The following is a 20,626-nucleotide window of genomic DNA, read 5'->3' on the forward strand; positions in this document are numbered from 1 at the left end:
CTCATAGGTGTAAAAAGGTCAACAATAGTGACAAATAACGAGGTCAACTTGTATAGTCAATTTGTGTTGTGCGACAAAAAGGATGAAATATATTAGGGATATCATTATGTGGCGATTCATAAAACATTTAGACAACATTCAAAACAAATAGATGATTCTGGATTATTTGATTAATTTACATTTACAATTTAGGCATTTAGCAGACGCTCTTAATCCAGAGCGATTTACAGTAAGCAAGAACAAAAAAAAAACATGGTAATACATCAAATACATAAAGTTTTTTTTTTATCCTGAATCATACGTAAGCTAAGAACCTAACAGTGGAATATCTATTATATGAAATTATAAGTGTATACAGTACTAAAGAGTGTTATGTCTACATAAAGTGCTATTTAAGTTTACATACATTGAGCCCATGCCTGTAGGAGGTCGAGGCGAGGGCAAGTACTACGGCAAGTGCTATATATATGGGCTAAGATGGAGTCTGAAGAGGTGGGTTTTCAGACTGAGGCGGAAGACTGGGAGTGTGTCTACACTAGTTCTGACTGCAATGGGAAGTGTGTTCCATAGTTTTGGAGCCAGAAGGTATAAAGAGTTCGGGGGCGTGTGGACTGTGGAGCGTTGTCCCGGTGTTTTTAGCGAAGGTACTTCCAAGCTTCCCTGCATCGGCTGATCTGAGCGCACGGGAAGGTTTGTAGGGTGTGACCACCAGACTTGCAAGATATATGGGGGTGCCATACCTTTGGTTGCTTTGAATGCCAGCATCAGAGTTTTGTACTCCAGCCAATGAAGGGAGCGGAGAAGGGGGGTGTGTCGTGGTGACATGTGAGAATTTTGGCTGGTTGAAAACCAGGCGAGCTACGGCATTATTTTGGATCAATTGAAGAGGCTTAAGTTAAGTGTGCATGCCGGTATAGGCCAGTAAGGAGTGAGTTACATTAACCGAGAACGTATTAGACAGTTGCAGAAAGGTGATGTTGCATTCAGTTGGTCATCTATAGTAGCTATACCACCCCCAACACATCCCATTATAGCCCTGATCCAACTACCTCCTGTAGAGGCATTAACAACAATAGGCGTCCTCTGTCCTGGTTGTGTAGGGTGTTCTATTCCCCAGACAGTGAGTGTCCTGTCCTCCTGAATGCAGGGCATGAGGTTCCACAGGAAACAGCTGGTGGTGGTGGTGATGATATTTTAAACAGAACAGTGAGGACAGGAAGACAGTGGGGGGGGGGGTAACATAAAGTCTAATCATGGAAGCGACAATGACCGATTTAGAAGGTATTTTTTGTAGAATCGGACTCCTGTCTTGAGGGGTTAAAAAAGAATACTCCACACACACACACACACACACACACACACACACACACACACACACACACACACACACACACACACACACACACACACACACACACACACACACACACACACACACACACACACACACACACACACACACACACACACACACACACACACACACACACACACACACACACACACACACACACACACACACACACACACACACACACACACACACACACACACACACACACACACACACACACACACACACACACACACACACACACACACACACACACACACACACACACACACACACACACACACACACACACACACACACACACACACACACACACACACACACACACACACACACACACCGTGGCCCACATTCTAGCACAGCTGAGGTTGGTCTGACAGATCTGTGCCAGGGAGAAAATAGTCTCTCAGTCGATATGAACTCTCCCCATGTTCACTCTCATGAACTTTGGAATTTGTGCCGCCTGCCTGCCTGCCTGGCATATGAAGCTAACACCCAAGTTTGCCTTAGCTGACCCAAGCAGTTTGCAAACTTTGCATAGGGGCAACATTAGCTGTCCGAGTCGAGTTCTGCAACTGAAGACAAGACACGGAATTTTGAAAGTTCATCTCCAGTACCAACTTAAGGTTTTCCGACGGGCATAGGGTGAACATACAGACAGTAACAGCCAAGTCACGGGACATCTAAACACAAACTAGCTATTGTTTGCACCTCTAGGGCAGAGTTTTAATGTCAAAGGGCCCCCATGACTCTAGAGAGTGTACAAATGGAACCAAATGGACCCTTAGGTCCTTTTGTACACCTGTAAGGGTCCATTTGGAACCCCCTCAAGAAAACCAGAAGGTACCCAAACACCACTTTGAGAACCATGATGCTATAATTTCTGCAAGCAGACAAAGAGAAAAGCAAGAACACAAGAACTCCAAAATGACATGCGGAATTAATTGAAGTCGAACTTTCTATGGGGGAAATCGTCTGGGGAATAATATACTGCTGGACTGGTTCTCCTATTACAGCCTTAGTTGAAACTGAATCCGTATAGGTTCTCTCACACAGACAAAACCCGGAGTAGCACACACACGCGCACACACACGCACGCACACACACACACACACACACACACACACACACACACACACACACACACACACACACACACACACAGCACAGGTAAACATTGCAGACATTAGACAAGATCTGAATAGTCCAACTGAAACTTAAGCATAGAACAAAGGCAGGTCAAGCGTTAATCTCACTTAACCAAACAAAAAAGTCCAACCGCAGAACAAGGTTCAATTTGTATACCAGCGACCAAGTTCACCGAAGCACACATAAGACGACAGTCAGTCAGTCAGTCAGTCACGACCCCGTTTTAACAGGAATGTAGAAAGACCCTATATACAGTATCTTTAAAAGGGCAGAGTAAAGTAAAGAAATAAACGGTACTGTACTGTACTGCTATACACACAGGTCTGTCCAGCCCCAACTCTCCAATAAGTCCACCTCCTCATCAGAGACAGACATCCCAGGGAAAAGAGCCGCTGCTGCAAGCGGTCATCTTGACTTGAACGCTATAGTACACACCGCCAGTGAGTCACAGCATGCACACACACACACACACACACACACACACACACAGCAACTCCCAGCATAGATAGAGTAGTAAAGCAAGCACCTTCGCCCTGCTTAACGTACCGTATAACAGTACTGCTGCAGTGATCACTTCCTGTTAGGGCGACAGTGGCTGGACCAGCTGCTTAAGAGAGAGAGTATGTGTGTGTGTGTGTGTGTGTGTAAACACCTCCCCTCCCTCTTTCCCCCCCACTAGTTCTCTCATCTCATCACCTTATCATATCTCACCGATGCCCTCTTACACGCAGACCACATTACATGAACTGCACAGCCAAGTGGGCAGAAGTTAACAGGAACTCTGTGAACTTAAAAAAAAAAAAAAAAATGACATAATTATCCTCAAAGTTAATTTATTGTGCTACTCGGTGACCACCGCAATACAATACAATGGGAGGATATGCTGTTATTGTGTCAGGGGGGGGGGGTAATTGGATCTGACATGTAATAGTTACCAAAAGGGACAATAGTTTCCATTTGTTTACATTCACACCTGTCCCCCGCAGCAACTTGAATACTGGGGTAGCTACTACCTACTAGATATGCAAAAAAAACACATCTAAAGCATTTTAGGCTGCAATATGAAACCTGCTGCAAAGCAGAATAATGCATGCATTTTATTATTACGATCATGACGTTATGTCAGTTCCTCTGTCCTACAGACTACAGTAGATGGCAACTCTCTCACTTTAAAGAACTGCAGCCCTATAGAGCAGCAGTTCTGTTCATTATCCCAGAGCAGTAGAAGAAGAGAGTCGCGACACGCTTTGATCTCGCCGCAAACAAAGCGGGGTGCTGCTGGAACTATCCCATTGAGATAGAATGAGCTCTTTAATTCCGCATTCCATTATTGCCGTGGGAAGTCAACGCTAGTGTTGTCACTCTCATACCAGATCACGCCTACAGAGGGTGATTACAAACAGGTCCGCATCCATGGCGCTCATCTCTGAACAAATATAAACTAAACTAGGTTGTATATAGCCTACTGTATGTTCTCTGGGCATATACAGTATAGCAAACCCCCAGTAGACAGCACTGGACACATACAACACTATGGAATGGATTTGCCAGTGGCTGTATATTGTATAATATTAAGCATATTATCAGGACACTTAGAAGAGAGGAGGATGAGGCTGGCAGGGCACCGCTTCAGGCACCCAGAACTTGAAGGCAAGTACAATTCACCCTATGCAGGGAGCCAACCCAGGGCAAAGCCAGGAGGGGAAAGAAGAAGCGTACCACCTAATGTAGACGTGCTGCGACGCAACATCTTGTCTGACAACACTGCAGAGCTCAAGAACCTGATGTGTTGGATAGCACATTGTGGAGGGCAGCGATCCAGGAATCGCGAGTTGGTGTTGGCTAGACCTCACTCTCGCAGCAACTAGGACAGAGCGAGGACTATATGAGATTGGATTCTCATAATATAACGCATGCTTATTAGTTACATTACATGCAACATGCAGTACTGTGCATGTGCATGTGGCAGGACGGGCGCGAGTTCCCACGCTGTCACGGCCCATCCCCCACACACTCATCAGTGGCTGATTGATGGCAGTGTGTTTCCCTGTTGCTCAGCAGCTGGTCGTCTCTTCTGGTCGTTGTGGCTGCCACACCATGCTTGGTCAGCTGGTGTCTGTGTCCCAACAGAATACAGCGCTTGGTTTGCACATCGGTGCAGGAAGCGAGGATTGAACCCGGGGCTCCCACTCGCCAGACCAACGCGCAACCTATACCGTGCCAATAGGGCTGAGCCCCGATTTGCAGGGCTGTTGCGGGCTGGGTCTTCTTGGCTGGGGGGCCCCGGGTTCAATCCCTGCTTCCGTCACGTGTAATGCTACATATTAAACATAATAAACACAACGGACTCAACAGTTGACTCTGTGTACAGTACACTGCTCCAGTTGACACTCACAGTCAGATACGATAAAGTTACCAAAGCTCACACATTGCAGGTAAGAAAGTAAGCTATGCGTTCTCACTTTACTACTTTCACCGACCGTTACAAAGACCAAGAACACGGACTCATAATAACGTGTTTAGCCAAACCAAGTGGCTGATTACGGACGGTATAACGGTCCTATTGATTCAGTGGCTGCAACCTCATAGGCAAAACGTCAATCAGAAATCACATCTTCTGTCCACATAGGATATAGACATACAACAATGTCTACTGTACAGACGTCGTCACGCGTGTACAGTATGCCGGGAGGACGTCATTTGATGCAACTTCAGCAAGTGTTCAATAAAGATTATGGCCTAAATCGGTAGGCTAATGCCATCTATCATGTACACATGATCCGCAATGTGACAACCATTGTGCAGGCAGTTAATGACTGGTTAAAATAATAAAGTACACTACTAGTCCGATCTAAAGAGTTTAAAGAGTTAACAGTCACAGAGATGAATAACTCGCATAAAGAACTCCTAGTCACAGATGGTCAACAAATGTTAGATTCCCCCCCCCCCCCCCCCCCGCAAAGACATTAGTGTGCGTTTGTAAGCAGCTAAAGTACACCAGTTACAGAAAACACATTGTTCTCACAAACAATGTGTATGTGTCTCTTGACCGTCATGTTCCAGGCCCAGAGTCACTTCCCTCCAAGGGTTGTATTGCTTCAAAGCAATTTGGTTACAGAATCAAATGTTAGTCCAACCGCAGGTCGTTGGTCAAATTAAGCAAAACCATTCTCCCTGCAGCCTTGAGAGTGACTGGCACAGTTCATGCACCGTCCAGGGGTTAGGCCAAGCCAGTAGGTCACTCACCTGCGAGAATAGGTATAGCCAGTATTATTGACCACATGCTGAGATGGTTTGAGTGGGTGAAGAAGAAGCATAGAGCCTTCCATGATGAGAGAAGATTCAACTGAGCTCTCCCTCTCTCTCTCACAACTGTGACGAGAAGAGTAAAACAAGGAAGTTTTATCATCTACTTCTACAGTACAGTCCTCTATCACTCTCTTTCACACTCACGTGTGCAAATTGACACAGACGCCACTACACCCCCCCCTCCCTCCCCCCCCCCCCCCCCCCTCAGCCAAGCATGACAACACCCCAAGATAATAATAATATGTTAATATCATAACCCCACCTTTTTCCTCACTCTTAAAAAAAGCTTATCTGTGGCAAAGACAAAAGAAACCAGTCCGACTCCTCACATCACATCAGTGGCTTGGACGAGAGTCAAGTCACACCCTATACTAGCTACTACACAGCCATACACACCCAGCAGGCTGGGTGAGAGTATGCATACACACACACACACACACACACACACACAAGAGTTCTATAGCCTAATTACAACGAATAAGAATTCAGAGCATGCATACTAATGCACTGGTTCAAGTCAAGGACTCCCAAATTGATATATACATGTGGGATGATGTGGCCACTGGCCACACACACACAGCCCCCATCTGTAACAAAAATATATAAAAATGACTCTAGTTTCCAACTGTTTTTACCATTTAAAAAAAAAGGAAAAAAGATTTACACAGATGTGACACGCTGTGAAATAATTAATGTCAATATTTAAATTTGCAACGTTGTTTTAATGTTTAATTCAAATGGCTTACACTACAGTGACACTACAGTTGTTGAAGGGTTTGACAGAAAGCACGTGTGTTGACTGCGTGGTGGGTTTGACTGACATTTCTGTCGTGACGTAAACAGCCAATCAGAGAAAACGTTTGCGCGCCAGTCAACCAATCAACGTCCCCGGTGGGCGGGGTACCGCGAAAAACGAACAGCTCGAAGCAAGGAAGTTAGCATTAGCTTAAATTAGCTTTCCAACTCTAGCCACTGACTCACTGGCCTTCATTCCAAACAAACAAACGAAACATTACAACAACTATAATTACATGTATATTATATCTTTGTAGACTTCAACCATTATATCATGCCATGCCACAGCCACTGTCATTATTTATTTATAGCCAAGACGAACATGTTCCCGGAGTGGACTAGACTTTCCCAAACTAGCTTGAAAATACATAAATAGCAGACCTACAAGCTCAGGACGCATAGCGGCACGAAGCGCAGTGGGCTTGTAGAGCAGCTATATTTGTTTCCGAGGCGTAGAACAGTACAGGAACAGCTCTCACGTGCAGGTTAATTTAGTTTAGATTAGAAGATATATTCACTCACAGTGACAATAATACGATGCATACATGATGCAATAAAACAACCACAGCTGTGAGTTCTCACCTTGTTGAACGAGCAATGAACGCCGAATGTCGTGTCTTTGTTGTTTATTGACCCGTTTGTGGTTTGGTTTGGGATCTTTCTTTCTGCTGCTTGTTGTTTGTTTGTTCAAGTTGGCGACGCCGTAGTGTGAGTCACGTGGTCCTTCTTTTAAATGTACTGTTGGTGGTGGGTTATCACAACCCGTTTTGTCGTGCAATACCGCCACCTCCAGGACTGGGATGGAACATAATTATTTAATTATTATTATTATTAAACATGAGTCGAAAGAAAGGGCTTCATAGGTTGTCGCTCCTCATTAAACTTAAAAGAAAATACACTTTATGTCATGCTAGTTCAAAAATGGTCCATAGCCAATGTATTATATATTGAAATGTATTGAAAACGATTCCAGCACAGGATGAAATACGCCAGACTCTCATAACAGACTAGCCCCTCTCGGAACCCCCTGGGTCAGCCCAATCCGAACCGAACCGGGCTGACCCGTAGGGTTCCTGGTCACGCTAAGATTTTTCAATGCGATTGTTGGGACGCGGATATACACAAACTCATAGTTTAGTCGATCGGCGCGGTATTACGACGCTTTTTATTGTGTTTGTTTACGGATGTGCGAACTATAAGTACCTTACATACCTCTGATAAAATCTCCTGTGTCGCGGAAGCCGTTAAGTATTTTTAATCCATGTTTGATTAAAAATGTCGCTTTGATTTCTTCTTGTTTATTTACCGTTTATTGTACCGCCTCCCGATGTGCGGTTGGCTTTGCGGGCTATGTCCCTGCCTTTGATCTGCTCCGTCATAGCTGTAGCACCACTAGCTAGCCAGATAGGCGGTACAATGAGGTGTCAATAAACAAGGTAGGAAGAAGCGACATTTTTAATCAATCATGGATTAAAAATACTTAACGGCTTCCGCGACACAGGAGATGTGTCGGTATGGTATGTAAGGTACTTATAGTTCGCACATTCGTAAGTCAATACATGAATAACCATGGTAAAAGCGCGCAGAAGTCCGTCTCATGGCGTGTTTACATTGTATTTGTTTGTGCGTAACTGGCGACAGCCCCACGTGAAGCAGGACCCAATGCAGTAAAGTCATAAAAGTGTCAGAAACTTTACTACATTCGGGTTCTGCTTGCGGGGCTAATAACAGACATAAATACAATTCACAAGTACATGTATATACATTCGTTTGTTTGTTTTTTTACACCCGCAATGCTTCTATGATTAGAAGCATTGGCTATGGACCAGAGCTTATTTATTTCCCATGTTAATGTTTATTATTATTATTATTATTATTATTATTATTATTATATTTGTTTGTAAATTAATCTGTGATTTCTTTACCTAACGTTGAAAATGTGCCGTGTGCTTTTATTGTTGAAAGCCTGCATGGTGACGTAGAATACGTGGGCCGGAAGTAAATTCCACACGCCTGCATGGTGTGGCTCCGTCTTATGAGCTAATTTAGAACTTCCTGTCTGAGAGCTAGCTAATTTAAGACATCCGGTTGCCTTCAGAATAAGATAAGGTTATTTAATTCGTTAATTAAATAATTATTACATTACATTATTAGTATTATTATTACATTACAGTTATTGTAAAGACACACATTATGTTTCTGTGTAAAAATAAGTAATTAAATAACATTAAAAAGTTATCTAAATGGATAAATGCTATTCACTGGAGTGCATGGACTTTATAAAGTGGACACTGGACAAAAGACGGCTCCGCGAGGCAACTATCTGGACATACCCACGCGTTCGGGAAGATGTCCTCTACCACCCCACAGTCTCCGTTAAGCGGGAGAGGTGTAAAATTCACAGCAGCAGAGCTTCTACTGGGGTCAATGCAAAAAAATGTACCGTTTCCGGACCCAGAATGGACACTGGACAAAGAGGCCTCCGCGAGGCAACTATCTGGACATACCCACGCGTCCGGGGAGATGTCCTCTACCACCCCACAGTCTCCGCTAAGCGGGAGAGGTGTAAAATTCACAGCAGCAGAGCTTCTAGTGCTACATTAGGACCCTTCAAACACAGTGCCATTGAACCTACTACCTTTACTTTGAAGTCTTCAGAATGGGACACTGTAAACTCCTTAAGAGTCAAAGGAAATAAATATTTGAAGATGTATGAATGGCAAGAGCTGTTTGCCAGCAAAGTCAAGGAATCGAATCCATACTGTATAATCCGTTTTGTTAATCACTACTTTTCTACCGCTGTCGTTAGAAAATCAAGCAAGCCATGTCTGACAATCATTGGCGCCTGTCGGCATACTTCATGTGAGATGACCTTTAAAATACATCTCTATTCATTCGAAGACGGCATATTTCATATAGCTTACACTGGCAACATACATCACACAAAGGACAAATTGAGAGGTAGATATATTAGAAGCACAGAGCGTGCAAACTTGGGTAGAAAAATGAAGAACCGATTTGCACATAATGCTTACATTGAGGCAGTGAACAATGCAGACCCAAGGTCTTTAATAGCTGGAAATCGTAGTGGAGTTGGCAAAGACACTTCTTTGTACAGGCAGGTCAAATATGAACAGCGGAAACTAGGATGGAAGGATAACAGTGAGATCAAAGCTTTGATGGACCTTAAAAAAGAATGGGAGGATAAAGACACAGACAGTGTTGTTGTAAAAGGATTCATTCAAGTTATTAAAGTTAGTCCCCTTAAGGTTATATGTTTTAGTGAAGCAGGAGTGAAACTGTGGCACAATGCGACCGCACAATGTGCCGCGTCATGGGATGCCACAGGGGGGATCATTAAGACTAAACTAACAGAGAAAAGGATTTTGTATTATGAAATTATAGTAAGTTCATTTAATTCATCAACTCCTGTTGCATTCATGATCTCTGAAGAACATACTCAATCGGCTATAGAGGAACTACTCACACAATTGAGATGCAAAGAGAAGGAGATATTTGGTACAAACACAACACCGATTCAGATTAATAGTGACAGGTCCATAGTGCTTTTAAAAGCCAGTATGCGTATCTTCAATCAAGATAGCATGAGTATGTACTTGTTACGCTGCTGGAGAATAGTGGTAGGAAAGGCAGATAACAAAGATTTAGATTTCTGTACCATAAGGGCATGTAAAAGTAATTTGATGAAACAGGCAAGTCACATTTGCAAACAACAATACATACACAGAGATAAGAGGTATAATTTGGCTATGTACATCTTCAGCACTTTAGTTAATGCCAAAACACTACAACAAACAAGTACAATAGTACAAGCTGCTTGTATTGTACTTGGTAGTAAAAGGAACTCTAGCGTGGTGCAAGCCAGTATTGACACCATCATGTCTGAGACACAGAAACTAGCGCCACAGAAATAAATTGTTGATACAAAGCATGATCGACAAGACAGTCCTTATGACACTGTGATTGATCATGACTTCTTTGGTGATTTTGAAAATAACAAAAACAAAAACAAGAAATACATTATTTACACTTGTGAAGTGTGTGTGCGTGCGTGCGTGCGTGTATGCGCTACATTATGTTAAATTGGAGAGGGTAACTTCAAGAGGCTGGCCCTCAATCTATGTTTAAAGTTACAGAGTGAAGATGCGGAGTTGGCAATAAGTATGTGTGAATTCCAGAGTAAAGAACCTCTGACTTTTATGGAGAACTGGCTAAGAGTGGTACGGCTGAAGGGAGGATGAATATTGTCAGATTGTCTAGTATTATAATCATGAACCTGAGAGTTGGTCTTAAAATATTCTTTGAAAGTTGTAGGAAGCATATTTGGAAGGTAAGTGCATTTATATATGAAAGAACAGGATTGTACAATGTTAATGTCATAGATAGACAGTACATTTAGGTGTCCATTCTGGGTCCGGAAACGGTATTTTTTTTGCATTGACCCCAGTAGAAGGGCTCCAGCTGTGAATTTTACACCTCTCCCGCTTAGCGGAGACTGGGGTGTGGTACAGGACATCTCCCTGAACACGTGGGTATGTCCAGATAGTTGCCTCGCGGAGCCGTCTTTTGTCCAGTGTCCAGTCTGGGTCCGGAAACGGTATTTTTTTTGCATTGACCCCAGTAGAAGCTCTGCTGCTGTGAATTTTACACCTCTCCCGCTTAGCGGAGACTGGGGTGTGGTACAGGACATCTCCCTGAACACGTGGGTATGTCCAGATAGTTGCCTCGCGGAGCCGTCTTTTGTCCAGTGTCCATTCTGGGTCCGGAAACGGTACATTTTTTTGCATTGACCACAGTAGAAGCTCTGCTGCTGTGAATTTTACACCTCTCCCGCTTAGCGGAGACTGGGGTGTGGTACAGGACATCTCCCTGAACACGTGGGTATGTCCAGATAGTTGCCTCGCGGAGCCGTCTTTTGTCCAGTGTCCATTCTGGGTCCGGAAACGGTACATTTTTTTGCATTGACCACAGTAGAAGCTCTGCTGCTGTGAATTTTACACCTCTCCCGCTTAGCGGAGACTGTGGGGTGGTAGAGGACATCTCCCCGGACGCGTGGGTATGTCCAGATAGTTGCCTCGCGGAGCCGTCTTTTGTCCAGTGTCCATTCTGGGTCCGGAAACGGTACATTTTTTTGCATTGACCACAGTAGAAGCTCTGCTGCTGTGAATTTTACACCTCTCCCGCTTAGCGGAGACTGGGGTGTGGTACAGGACATCTCCCTGAACACGTGGGTATGTCCAGATAGTTGCCTCGCGGAGCCGTCTTTTGTCCAGTGTCCATTCTGGGTCCGGAAACGGTACATTTTTTTGCATTGACCACAGTAGAAGCTCTGCTGCTGTGAATTTTACACCTCTCCCGCTTAGCGGAGACTGGGGTGTGGTACAGGACATCTCCCTGAACACGTGGGTATGTCCAGATAGTTGCCTCGCGGAGCCGTCTTTTGTCCAGTGTCCATTCTGGGTCCGGAAACGGTATTTTTTTTGCATTGACCCCAGTAGAAGGGCTCCAGCTGTGAATTTTACACCTCTCCCGCTTAGCGGAGACTGGGGTGTGGTACAGGACATCTCCCTGAACACGTGGGTATGTCCAGATAGTTGCCTCGCGGAGCCGTCTTTTGTCCAGTGTCCAGTCTGGGTCCGGAAACGGTATTTTTTTTGCATTGACCCCAGTAGAAGCTCTGCTGCTGTGAATTTTACACCTCTCCCGCTTAGCGGAGACTGGGGTGTGGTACAGGACATCTCCCTGAACACGTGGGTATGTCCAGATAGTTGCCTCGCGGAGCCGTCTTTTGTCCAGTGTCCATTCTGGGTCCGGAAACGGTACATTTTTTTGCATTGACCACAGTAGAAGCTCTGCTGCTGTGAATTTTACACCTCTCCCGCTTAGCGGAGACTGTGGGGTGGTAGAGGACATCTCCCCGGACGCGTGGGTATGTCCAGATAGTTGCCTCGCGGAGCCGTCTTTTGTCCAGTGTCCATTCTGGGTCCGGAAACGGTACATTTTTTTGCATTGACCACAGTAGAAGCTCTGCTGCTGTGAATTTTACACCTCTCCCGCTTAGCGGAGACTGGGGTGTGGTACAGGACATCTCCCTGAACACGTGGGTATGTCCAGATAGTTGCCTCGCGGAGCCGTCTTTTGTCCAGTGTCCATTCTGGGTCCGGAAACGGTACATTTTTTTGCATTGACCACAGTAGAAGCTCTGCTGCTGTGAATTTTACACCTCTCCCGCTTAGCGGAGACTGTGGGGTGGTAGAGGACATCTCCCCGGACGCGTGGGTATGTCCAGATAGTTGCCTCGCGGAGCCGTCTTTTGTCCAGTGTCCATTCTGGGTCCGGAAACGGTATTTTTTTTGCATTGACCCCAGTAGAAGCTCTGCTGCTGTGAATTTTACACCTCTCCCGCTTAGCGGAGACTGTAGGGTGGTAGAGGACATCTCCCCGGACGCGTGGGTATGTCCAGATAGTTGCCTCGCGGAGGCCTCTTTGTCCAGTGTCCATTCTGGGTCTGGAAACGGCACTTTTTTGAGTGTTGACCCCAATAGAAGGTCTGCTGCTCTGAATTTTACACCTCTCCCGCTTAGCGGAGACTGTGGGGTGGTAGAGGACATCTCCCCGGACGCGTGGGTATGTCCAGATAGTTGCCTCGCGGAGGCCTCTTTGTCCAGTGTCCATTCTGGGTCTGGAAACGGCACTTTTTTGAGTGTTGACCCCAATAGAAGGTCTGCTGCTCTGAATTTTACACCTCTCCCGCTTAGCGGAGAGTGGGGTGTGGTAGAGGACATCTCCCCGGACGCGTGGGTATGTCCAGATAGTTGCCTCGCGGAGCCGTCTTTTGTCCAGTGTCCACTTTATGAAGTCCATGCACTCCAGTGAATAGCATTTATCCATTTAGATAACTTTATTATTATTATTATTATTATTTAATTACTTGTTTTTACACAGAAACATAATGTGTGTCTTATAGCATCATTTAAATGCTTAATTTGTAGTTTTAATGTGCAAATTAAACTTTTTTTCAATACTCTAGAGGTACTCTTATTTTGAAGAGATCGTCCACCGGAAGCCTTAAATTAGCTCACTAGATTAGCTCACTAGACAGTGCCTGCATGGGCTTTACGTCGCACGTGCATGTGGAAACAAACCCAGTGAACACTAACAGGTCAGAACTTTAAACTATTCTACACCAAAAACAGCTCTTTATTCTCAAACTTCTCCACGTTAGATATTGTTTAAGTATTAGTGTAATTGTCACCGAGGTGTTTCGAAGGAGGACACTGCTTGCAGCTTGACTGCTATCTAAACTGCTAGAGAAGTGCTTCCACAGTGAAATAGACCAGCACGTTTTCAACCCTTTTCATTGAGCAATAATAACGGACCAACGGACTAACGTTTATTTTTCCTTTTTTACCTCCTTTATGATGAATTCCTGTTCTGGTCTTTGGCTATATAGAAGTGTCTATTTGTACGTCTCTAACTGTTTTGATGAAACAAGTGTAAAGCTTTATTGGGTCGTCCACTCACAGTTAACAGTCTTTGTATTCTGCAAACTGTTAATACATATTTCAATCAATCAAAAACCACCATTTGATGACATCTCTCAGACTATACTACTACGTGGCATATTTTGTTGTCGTTGGATAATATTTTGTCCACAATTCCATGCTGATGTGGTACTACTAAGATTTAGACTCTCGTAGATTTATCGATTCTCATGTGGTACCATTAGCAGAGGAGGAACGTTGATCAAAATAACAATTATTCTACATTATCTATTTTGTTTAGACTTCTTGTGAACTACCGTGATGCAATAATTAACTATTGAGAGCGTACAATGAAACCATTATTATTTCACACTCTAATAAGGGTCCATTTGGTCAACTCTCCATCATTTAGCTGGGGTCTGGGGACCACCTGGAATTCCCCCAGGGACCAACCAGTGAAATAGACCAGGGGGGGGTCTGCAACCTTTTTCACATGAAGTGCCATGTTTTCATTTTCCGAGTGTGCCATATATAATTATGACACTACATCAAAATTAAATATTCCCAGTTGCTTTTGATACATTTGAATGTCCATTATAGGATACACATAACCTTAGAAATGTTTTTCTTTCACATCAGGATGTAATCTGGTGTAGACGAAGACCTTTAAAAGAAATCTTGATTTTCACCAGTTCTGATTGTTCCGTTTTGTGTCTCCTTGCTTTATTGTTGACATGTGTTGCTTTTATTATGTTGTGAAATGTGCTTTATAATTACAACTTACTTACTTACTTTTGTGTTGCTTACATACCGATTGTTGAAAATAAAATCAATAGTTTGATGCAGTCACTATCGTTACACCCCAGCCCTACTGTGTGTGTGTGTGTGTGTGTGTGTGTGTGTGTGTGCATAGCCTCGGGAACCCAGGCGTTTTGGTTACTCTGTGTCCATAACATGACATCCCACCACAACCTGATTCTTCCCCTGGTTGTGTTTTGGACAGATTGACATCCCAGTCGCAACAATGACGTCTTTAGCTCACCAGCTGAAGAAGCTGGCCCTGCCCCAGAATGACCCCAACCTGTTGACTCGGAAGGAGGTGGCCTCCTTGCTGTTCGACCACAAGGACGCCGCCACCATGGACAGGAGCACCTTCTATGCCCTCGGTCAGTGTTGATTTCGTCGACTAACTAAAACTATGTTTTAGTCAAAAAAATGTTTGTCGACTTGTTGTTGGTCGCATGTCCGACCGCTGTTTCCGCATGTCGGACCATTGGTGTGTCTGATCTGCGTGTGCGTCCCATTTCGTCAACAAATAAAAACTAGACTAAAATGTTAGGGACTACTGGTCGTCTGACACGAGAGATCCAGTATAAGTCATTTTACACTTGTTTTCATGCTGAAAATAGCCTGTCTACAAGCTCACAACGCGTCCTGCAACTATGCCTTTACCTAACCGTAACGTCAGTAAAACTATTCCTAAACTCAGTGAAACTGTACCTAAACCTTAACCTTACCTCGGTTAAAACTATGCCTGCTTGGGAGCCAATCAGACGGGTCTATCCTAGAACGTTGGTGGGATTCATAATCACACGTACCCCCCCCCCCCCCCCCCTACAGGTTGCAACGGGCTAGAAGCACTACTGGGGATCGAACCTAAGTTCCTAGAGTTCCAGAGCACCCTGTTCAGCCCGTCTTCTGTGACCTTGGAGAGGAGCATCCAGTCCAAAGAGGTCAACGCCAAACTGGACGCAGGAATCTCCCTGTTCCTCACCCGCCTGTCTCCCTACTTCCTGCTCCGGCCTGCTCAGAAGTGCATGGAGTGGCTCATACACAGGTAGGCGTGTCCTTGTGAATGTGTGTTTGTGTGTGCACTGCTCGGTCTACTGTAGTTCCATCCATCCATCCATCTACAACCGCTTATCAGTAGTCTGGTCGCGGGGGCAACAGCTCCACCAGAGTGTTCCAGACTTCCCCCTCCAGAGCAACATTAGTGACGTCCTCCTGGGGGATTCCGAGACGTTCCAATGTGTTTCCTCCAACTGCGCCTTGGTCTGCCCCGGGGTCTCCTCCCAGTGGGACGTCTACTGTAGTTATCAATTGAATTAATAACAATAACTCAATGATGGATTTAATTTTTATAGTGCACTATGCCTACTCAAAGCGCTTTTCAATTAATTGTCCATTCATACATTGGGTATTATATATTCCCAATGTATAATTTGTCCCACTGCACTTTGTCTATGTCAGTTGTAATATAAACAAACCTTATCCACAATTTAACAACAAAGCAGAAGCGTGTTTACGCCGGTGTAGCAACGGCCAAAATGTCTCCAGTGTATTTTTGAGAAATTTCCAGATCTTTTCCAAATATGCACATGATCCACAAGTTGTGAGCTTGTAGATCTGCTATTTTTGCTATTTTCGTCCAAAAGTGCCCTCTTACGGGATTTCAGCCCGTGCCTCTCTCTCACACTCTCTGCGCGTCCCTGCTAATGTGCGTATACACGTGTGTGTGTGTGTGTGTGGGTCTGCAGGTTCCACATCCAGCTGTACAACGTGGACAGTCTGCTGGCGTGTGTTCTGCCCTACCACGAGACCAAGATGTTCGTCCGGGTGGTGCAGCTGCTCAACCTCAACGAGTCCACCGGCCGCTGGAACTGGCTGCAGTGTCTACAGGTCTGTCTGTCTGTCTGTCTTGTCTGTCTGGTGGATCCAGGTCTTATTGAGTTGTGCTCAACGTTTTGGATGGAAACTAACCGGTTGTTGTTGTTGTTGTTGTTGTCGTTCAGAAACCAGGCGTGCCGCTGGCCAAAGGAACTCTGATCACACACTGCCACAAGGACCTGGGCTTCCTGGACTTCCTCTGCAGCATGGTGACCAGCTCCGTCAAGGTACACCACCCACCACCAACACTTAAAGATCTACGGAATCCTGGTCACTAAACTAAACTGCCCCCCCCCCTGGCCAGCCGGGGCGCCTGATGGAGGGGAAAGGAACTGGTTGGAATAACGTGTTCCTTCCACGCGCTACGTCCAACCAGGGAAACTCCCCCCTGTCAGGTGTAAAGGAGAAACTTGGGCATGAAGGAAGCATGAGTTCAAGTCCGTTGCTCTCCCCATGTCCCCCATATATGGGGACTAGGTTGGTGGAGGGTGTGTATAGAGCCCAGGATCACATTAGATGATTGACACAGGGGTGAGAAATGGGTTACAAAATCGTGGGATAAAAAAATATATTTAATGATCTACGGATCCGTGTCGCCATGCGACGCATTGTGAGCTCGTCCGATCAGCTGTTTTCGAATGGCCGAAATGCATACAGGGCTTGAAGTGGTTAATGTATGTTTTCGTAATAATAGTACAATATAGTATAGTACAATATTTGTGTCCGGAATGTAGTAAAATAAAAGTGCAGAAAACTGGAAATACTCTGTAAAGTACACTACTTGACTAAACGTAGTTACTTTAAACCACTGTTTATCACTGCTGTGATTCACTTCTGGTTTACTGTAATTATTTGCACAACCAATCCAACACAATAGACTAATTTCACTGAACCACTTTCAATGCATTGGAGAAAAAAAGGTTAACAACAGACTTAACCATTTGACTATACATAACCATTTAACTATGCATACATAACTTTTTTTCTTGTTTTATATTGTGATAAGTTGTCACCTAACTGATGTGACAAGGCCTCTCTTTTCCAACTAAAGGTTTGTGTGTGTGTGTGTGTGTGTGTGTGTGTGTGTGTGTGTGTGTGTGTGTGTGTGTGTGTGTGTGTGTGTGTGTGTGTGTGTGTGTGTGTGTGTGTGTGTGCGCGCGCGTGCGCGCCCCCTACAGGCGTATCCTGGTGCCTCTGGCAGCTGCTCTCAGCTCAGCGTCATGTTCTCCTTCTACGCGTCCAGCGTGGTTCTGGCCCTGGACTCTGTGGAGAAGGTCACGGACAACATCATAGCCAAGCTGCTGCCCTACATACAGAAGGTAATGGCGGGGTCCACTTGACACCATAGGGCTTTCACTTTCAGTGATTTTTTTTTGTGGTGCAACCACTCCTACAACCAGCAATGTCCGTGTCTACCTATGTGGCCATGAGCACGAGTATATGACTTATTAGTACCATTAGGGGGCCCTAACATTTGCGACTGACATTTTTAGAATCTGATCTCAGGTCAGAATGGGTTAATTAATCAGACCAGTGCGTGTCCTAGTGGAAACCATCGTATGAATCTGATCTCAGGTCAGAATGGGGTTTTAAAGTGCTCGTCTTATTGCTGCTCCAGGGCCTGTCGTCGGCGCTGACGGACCACAAGGCGGCCACCTACATGGTGGTGTGCCAGCTGGCGGTGCGGGCGGTGCTGGACGGCGGCCTGGTGGACGTCCTGGCCCTGCAGCTCTGCAAGTCCCTGGTCCGAGACGAGCCCCTGGTCCTGGGCAGGGAGGGCCTGGCCTGCCTCATCGTCCTGCTGCAGCACCAGGGGGAGTCCGCCGTCGGACCCAAGTGAGTAGAGGGAGGGGAGTATACTGCTGATATACCAGTAAGACACGGGAAGCGAACGCAGCTCGTACATATTTGGGTTTTGGACGTATAGCTGCTTTGGGGACTCCTTATTGCGAACGCAGTTAGCACTTACTATGAGACCTAGCAGATCATGTCTGTCTGTCTGTCTGTCTGTCTGTCTGTCTGTCCGTGTGTCTGTCCCGCTATCCAAATATGGAGTGTGTTGCATCAGCAATCACTCAGCTCCATATATGGGCACAAAAGGGGCCAGGTCCACTCAGCTCCATATATGGGCACAAAAGGGGCCAGTGATTTGTTTGTTGTGGACCTGGCCCCTTTTGTGCCCATATATGGAGCTATACGTCCAAAACCCAAATATGTACGAGCTGCGTTCGCTTCCCGCGTTTGCGCGTCTTACTCGTATGGTTATGGCTGAGTCATGGTGAGGTAATCACTCAGCTCCATATATGGGCACTAAAGCGGGACAGACGCACAGACAGACCCACAGACATGATCTGCTAGGTCTCATAGTAAGTGCTCACTGCGTTCGCAACCAGCGGTGGGGGGGGGGCAACCAGTGTTGTTTTTGGCAGCTAATTTCTATTTTAGTTTTTAGTCATAGTCTCTTGAATAGTTTTCACTTACGGTAGTTTTAGTCACCTGGAATGTATTAGTGTTAAGGTCATTACACCACACTGGCGAATTGGCGACGCGATATATTCGTGCGAATAATTCGCATTAAAAAAACAAACAATTGAAGTCCATGCAAGCTTCCACATCAGCGGCGAATGTGCGAAAATGCGACCGTTTTCGCTCTTTATTTGTTCGCTCTGGTGTCGTATTTTGCAGAGATTCGCAGGCGAACTGCAACATGCAATGTTTCGCATTTTCAGATAGCTTATTCGCATCGCGTCGCTAATTCGCCAGTGTGTAATGACCTTTAGTCTAGTTTTAGTCGACTAAATGCCATGCAACTTTAGTCGACTAAATCTACAGGTGATTTAGTTGACTAAAATGTGTTTTGACAGGCCTTGATGCCGTCGTAATGGCCGATTTTATACCTGCTGAAAATAGCCGATCCACAAGCTCACATGCGGCTCGTTGTGAGCTTGTAGATCGGCTATTTTCAGCATGCAACCACGTGTAAAATGACATATACTGGATCTCTTGTCCACTATAGTCCCTTTATAAGAGTTTAGTCTCGTTTTTATTTCACGACGAAATTGTCTATATTTTGTCTTAGTTTTAGTCGTCATAGCTTAGTTTTCATTTAGTTTCCATTTAGTTTTCGTCAGTGAAAAAAAGGTAGTCTTAGTTTTAGTCGACAAAAACAACACTTGGGGCAACTTATGGAGAGGGTGTGTGTGTGTGTGTCTCAGAGCCTACAGGCGTCTGTCCTCCATGTCCTCTGGTTGTAATGTGTGTGTGTGTGTGTCTCTCAGAGCCTACAGGCATCTGTCCTCCATGTCCTCTGGTTGTTGTGTGTGTGTGTGTGTGTGTGTGTGTGTGTGTGTCTCAGAGCCTACAGGCGTCTGTCCTCCATGTCCTCTGGTTGTAATGTGTGTGTGTGTGTGTGTGTGTGTGTGTCTCAGAGCCTACAGGCGTCTGTCCTCCATGTCCTCTGGTTGTAATGTGTGTGTGTGTGTGTGTGTGTGTGTGTGTGTGTGTGTCTCAGAGCCTACAGGCGTCTGTCCTCCATGTCCTCTGGTTGTAATGTGTGTGTGTGTGTGTCTCAGAGCCTACAGGCGTCTGTCCTCCATGTCCTCTGGTTGTAATGTGTGTGTGTGTGTGTGTGTGTCTCAGAGCCTACAGGCGTCTGTCCTCCATGTCCTCTGGTTGTAATGTGTGTGTGTGTGTGTGTGTGTGTGTGTGTGTGTGTGTCTCTCAGAGCCTACAGGCGTCTGTCCTCCATGTCCTCTGGTTGCAATGTGTGTGTGTGTGTGTGTGTGTGTGTGTGTGTCTGTGTCTCTCAGAGCCTACAGGCGTCTGTCCTCCATGTCCTCTGGTTGTA

The 20,626-nt window shown here is 45.3% G+C and overlaps 2 protein-coding genes across 2 annotated transcripts in view; one reads left to right on the top strand and one right to left on the bottom strand.

Moving 5' to 3' along the window:
• sun1a (Sad1 and UNC84 domain containing 1a) overlaps window positions 1-7,229 on the bottom strand; it is a 38,307-nt gene extending 31,078 nt beyond the window's left edge. The window contains exon 1 of the mRNA XM_080788702.1: window positions 7,190-7,229. The gene's annotated coding sequence lies outside the window, so the exon portion shown is untranslated. The remainder of the gene's footprint in view (window positions 1-7,189) is intronic.
• A 6,447-nt stretch (window positions 7,230-13,676) lies between these two features.
• The window catches only part of heatr1 (HEAT repeat containing 1), a 67,382-nt gene continuing 60,432 nt past the window's right edge, over window positions 13,677-20,626 (top strand). The window contains exons 1-7 of the mRNA XM_080789025.1: window positions 13,677-13,790; window positions 15,116-15,278; window positions 15,733-15,949; window positions 16,650-16,791; window positions 16,905-17,006; window positions 17,958-18,098; window positions 18,398-18,615. Coding sequence (XP_080645151.1) covers window positions 15,137-15,278; window positions 15,733-15,949; window positions 16,650-16,791; window positions 16,905-17,006; window positions 17,958-18,098; window positions 18,398-18,615 — 962 coding nt within the window. The 5' untranslated portion in view covers window positions 13,677-13,790; window positions 15,116-15,136. The remainder of the gene's footprint in view (window positions 13,791-15,115; window positions 15,279-15,732; window positions 15,950-16,649; window positions 16,792-16,904; window positions 17,007-17,957; window positions 18,099-18,397; window positions 18,616-20,626) is intronic.

The sequence above is a fragment of the Protomyctophum bolini genome (assembly GCF_963924005.1).
Source record: "Protomyctophum bolini genome assembly, chromosome: 18".
Taxonomy (NCBI): domain Eukaryota; kingdom Metazoa; phylum Chordata; class Actinopteri; order Myctophiformes; family Myctophidae; genus Protomyctophum; species Protomyctophum bolini.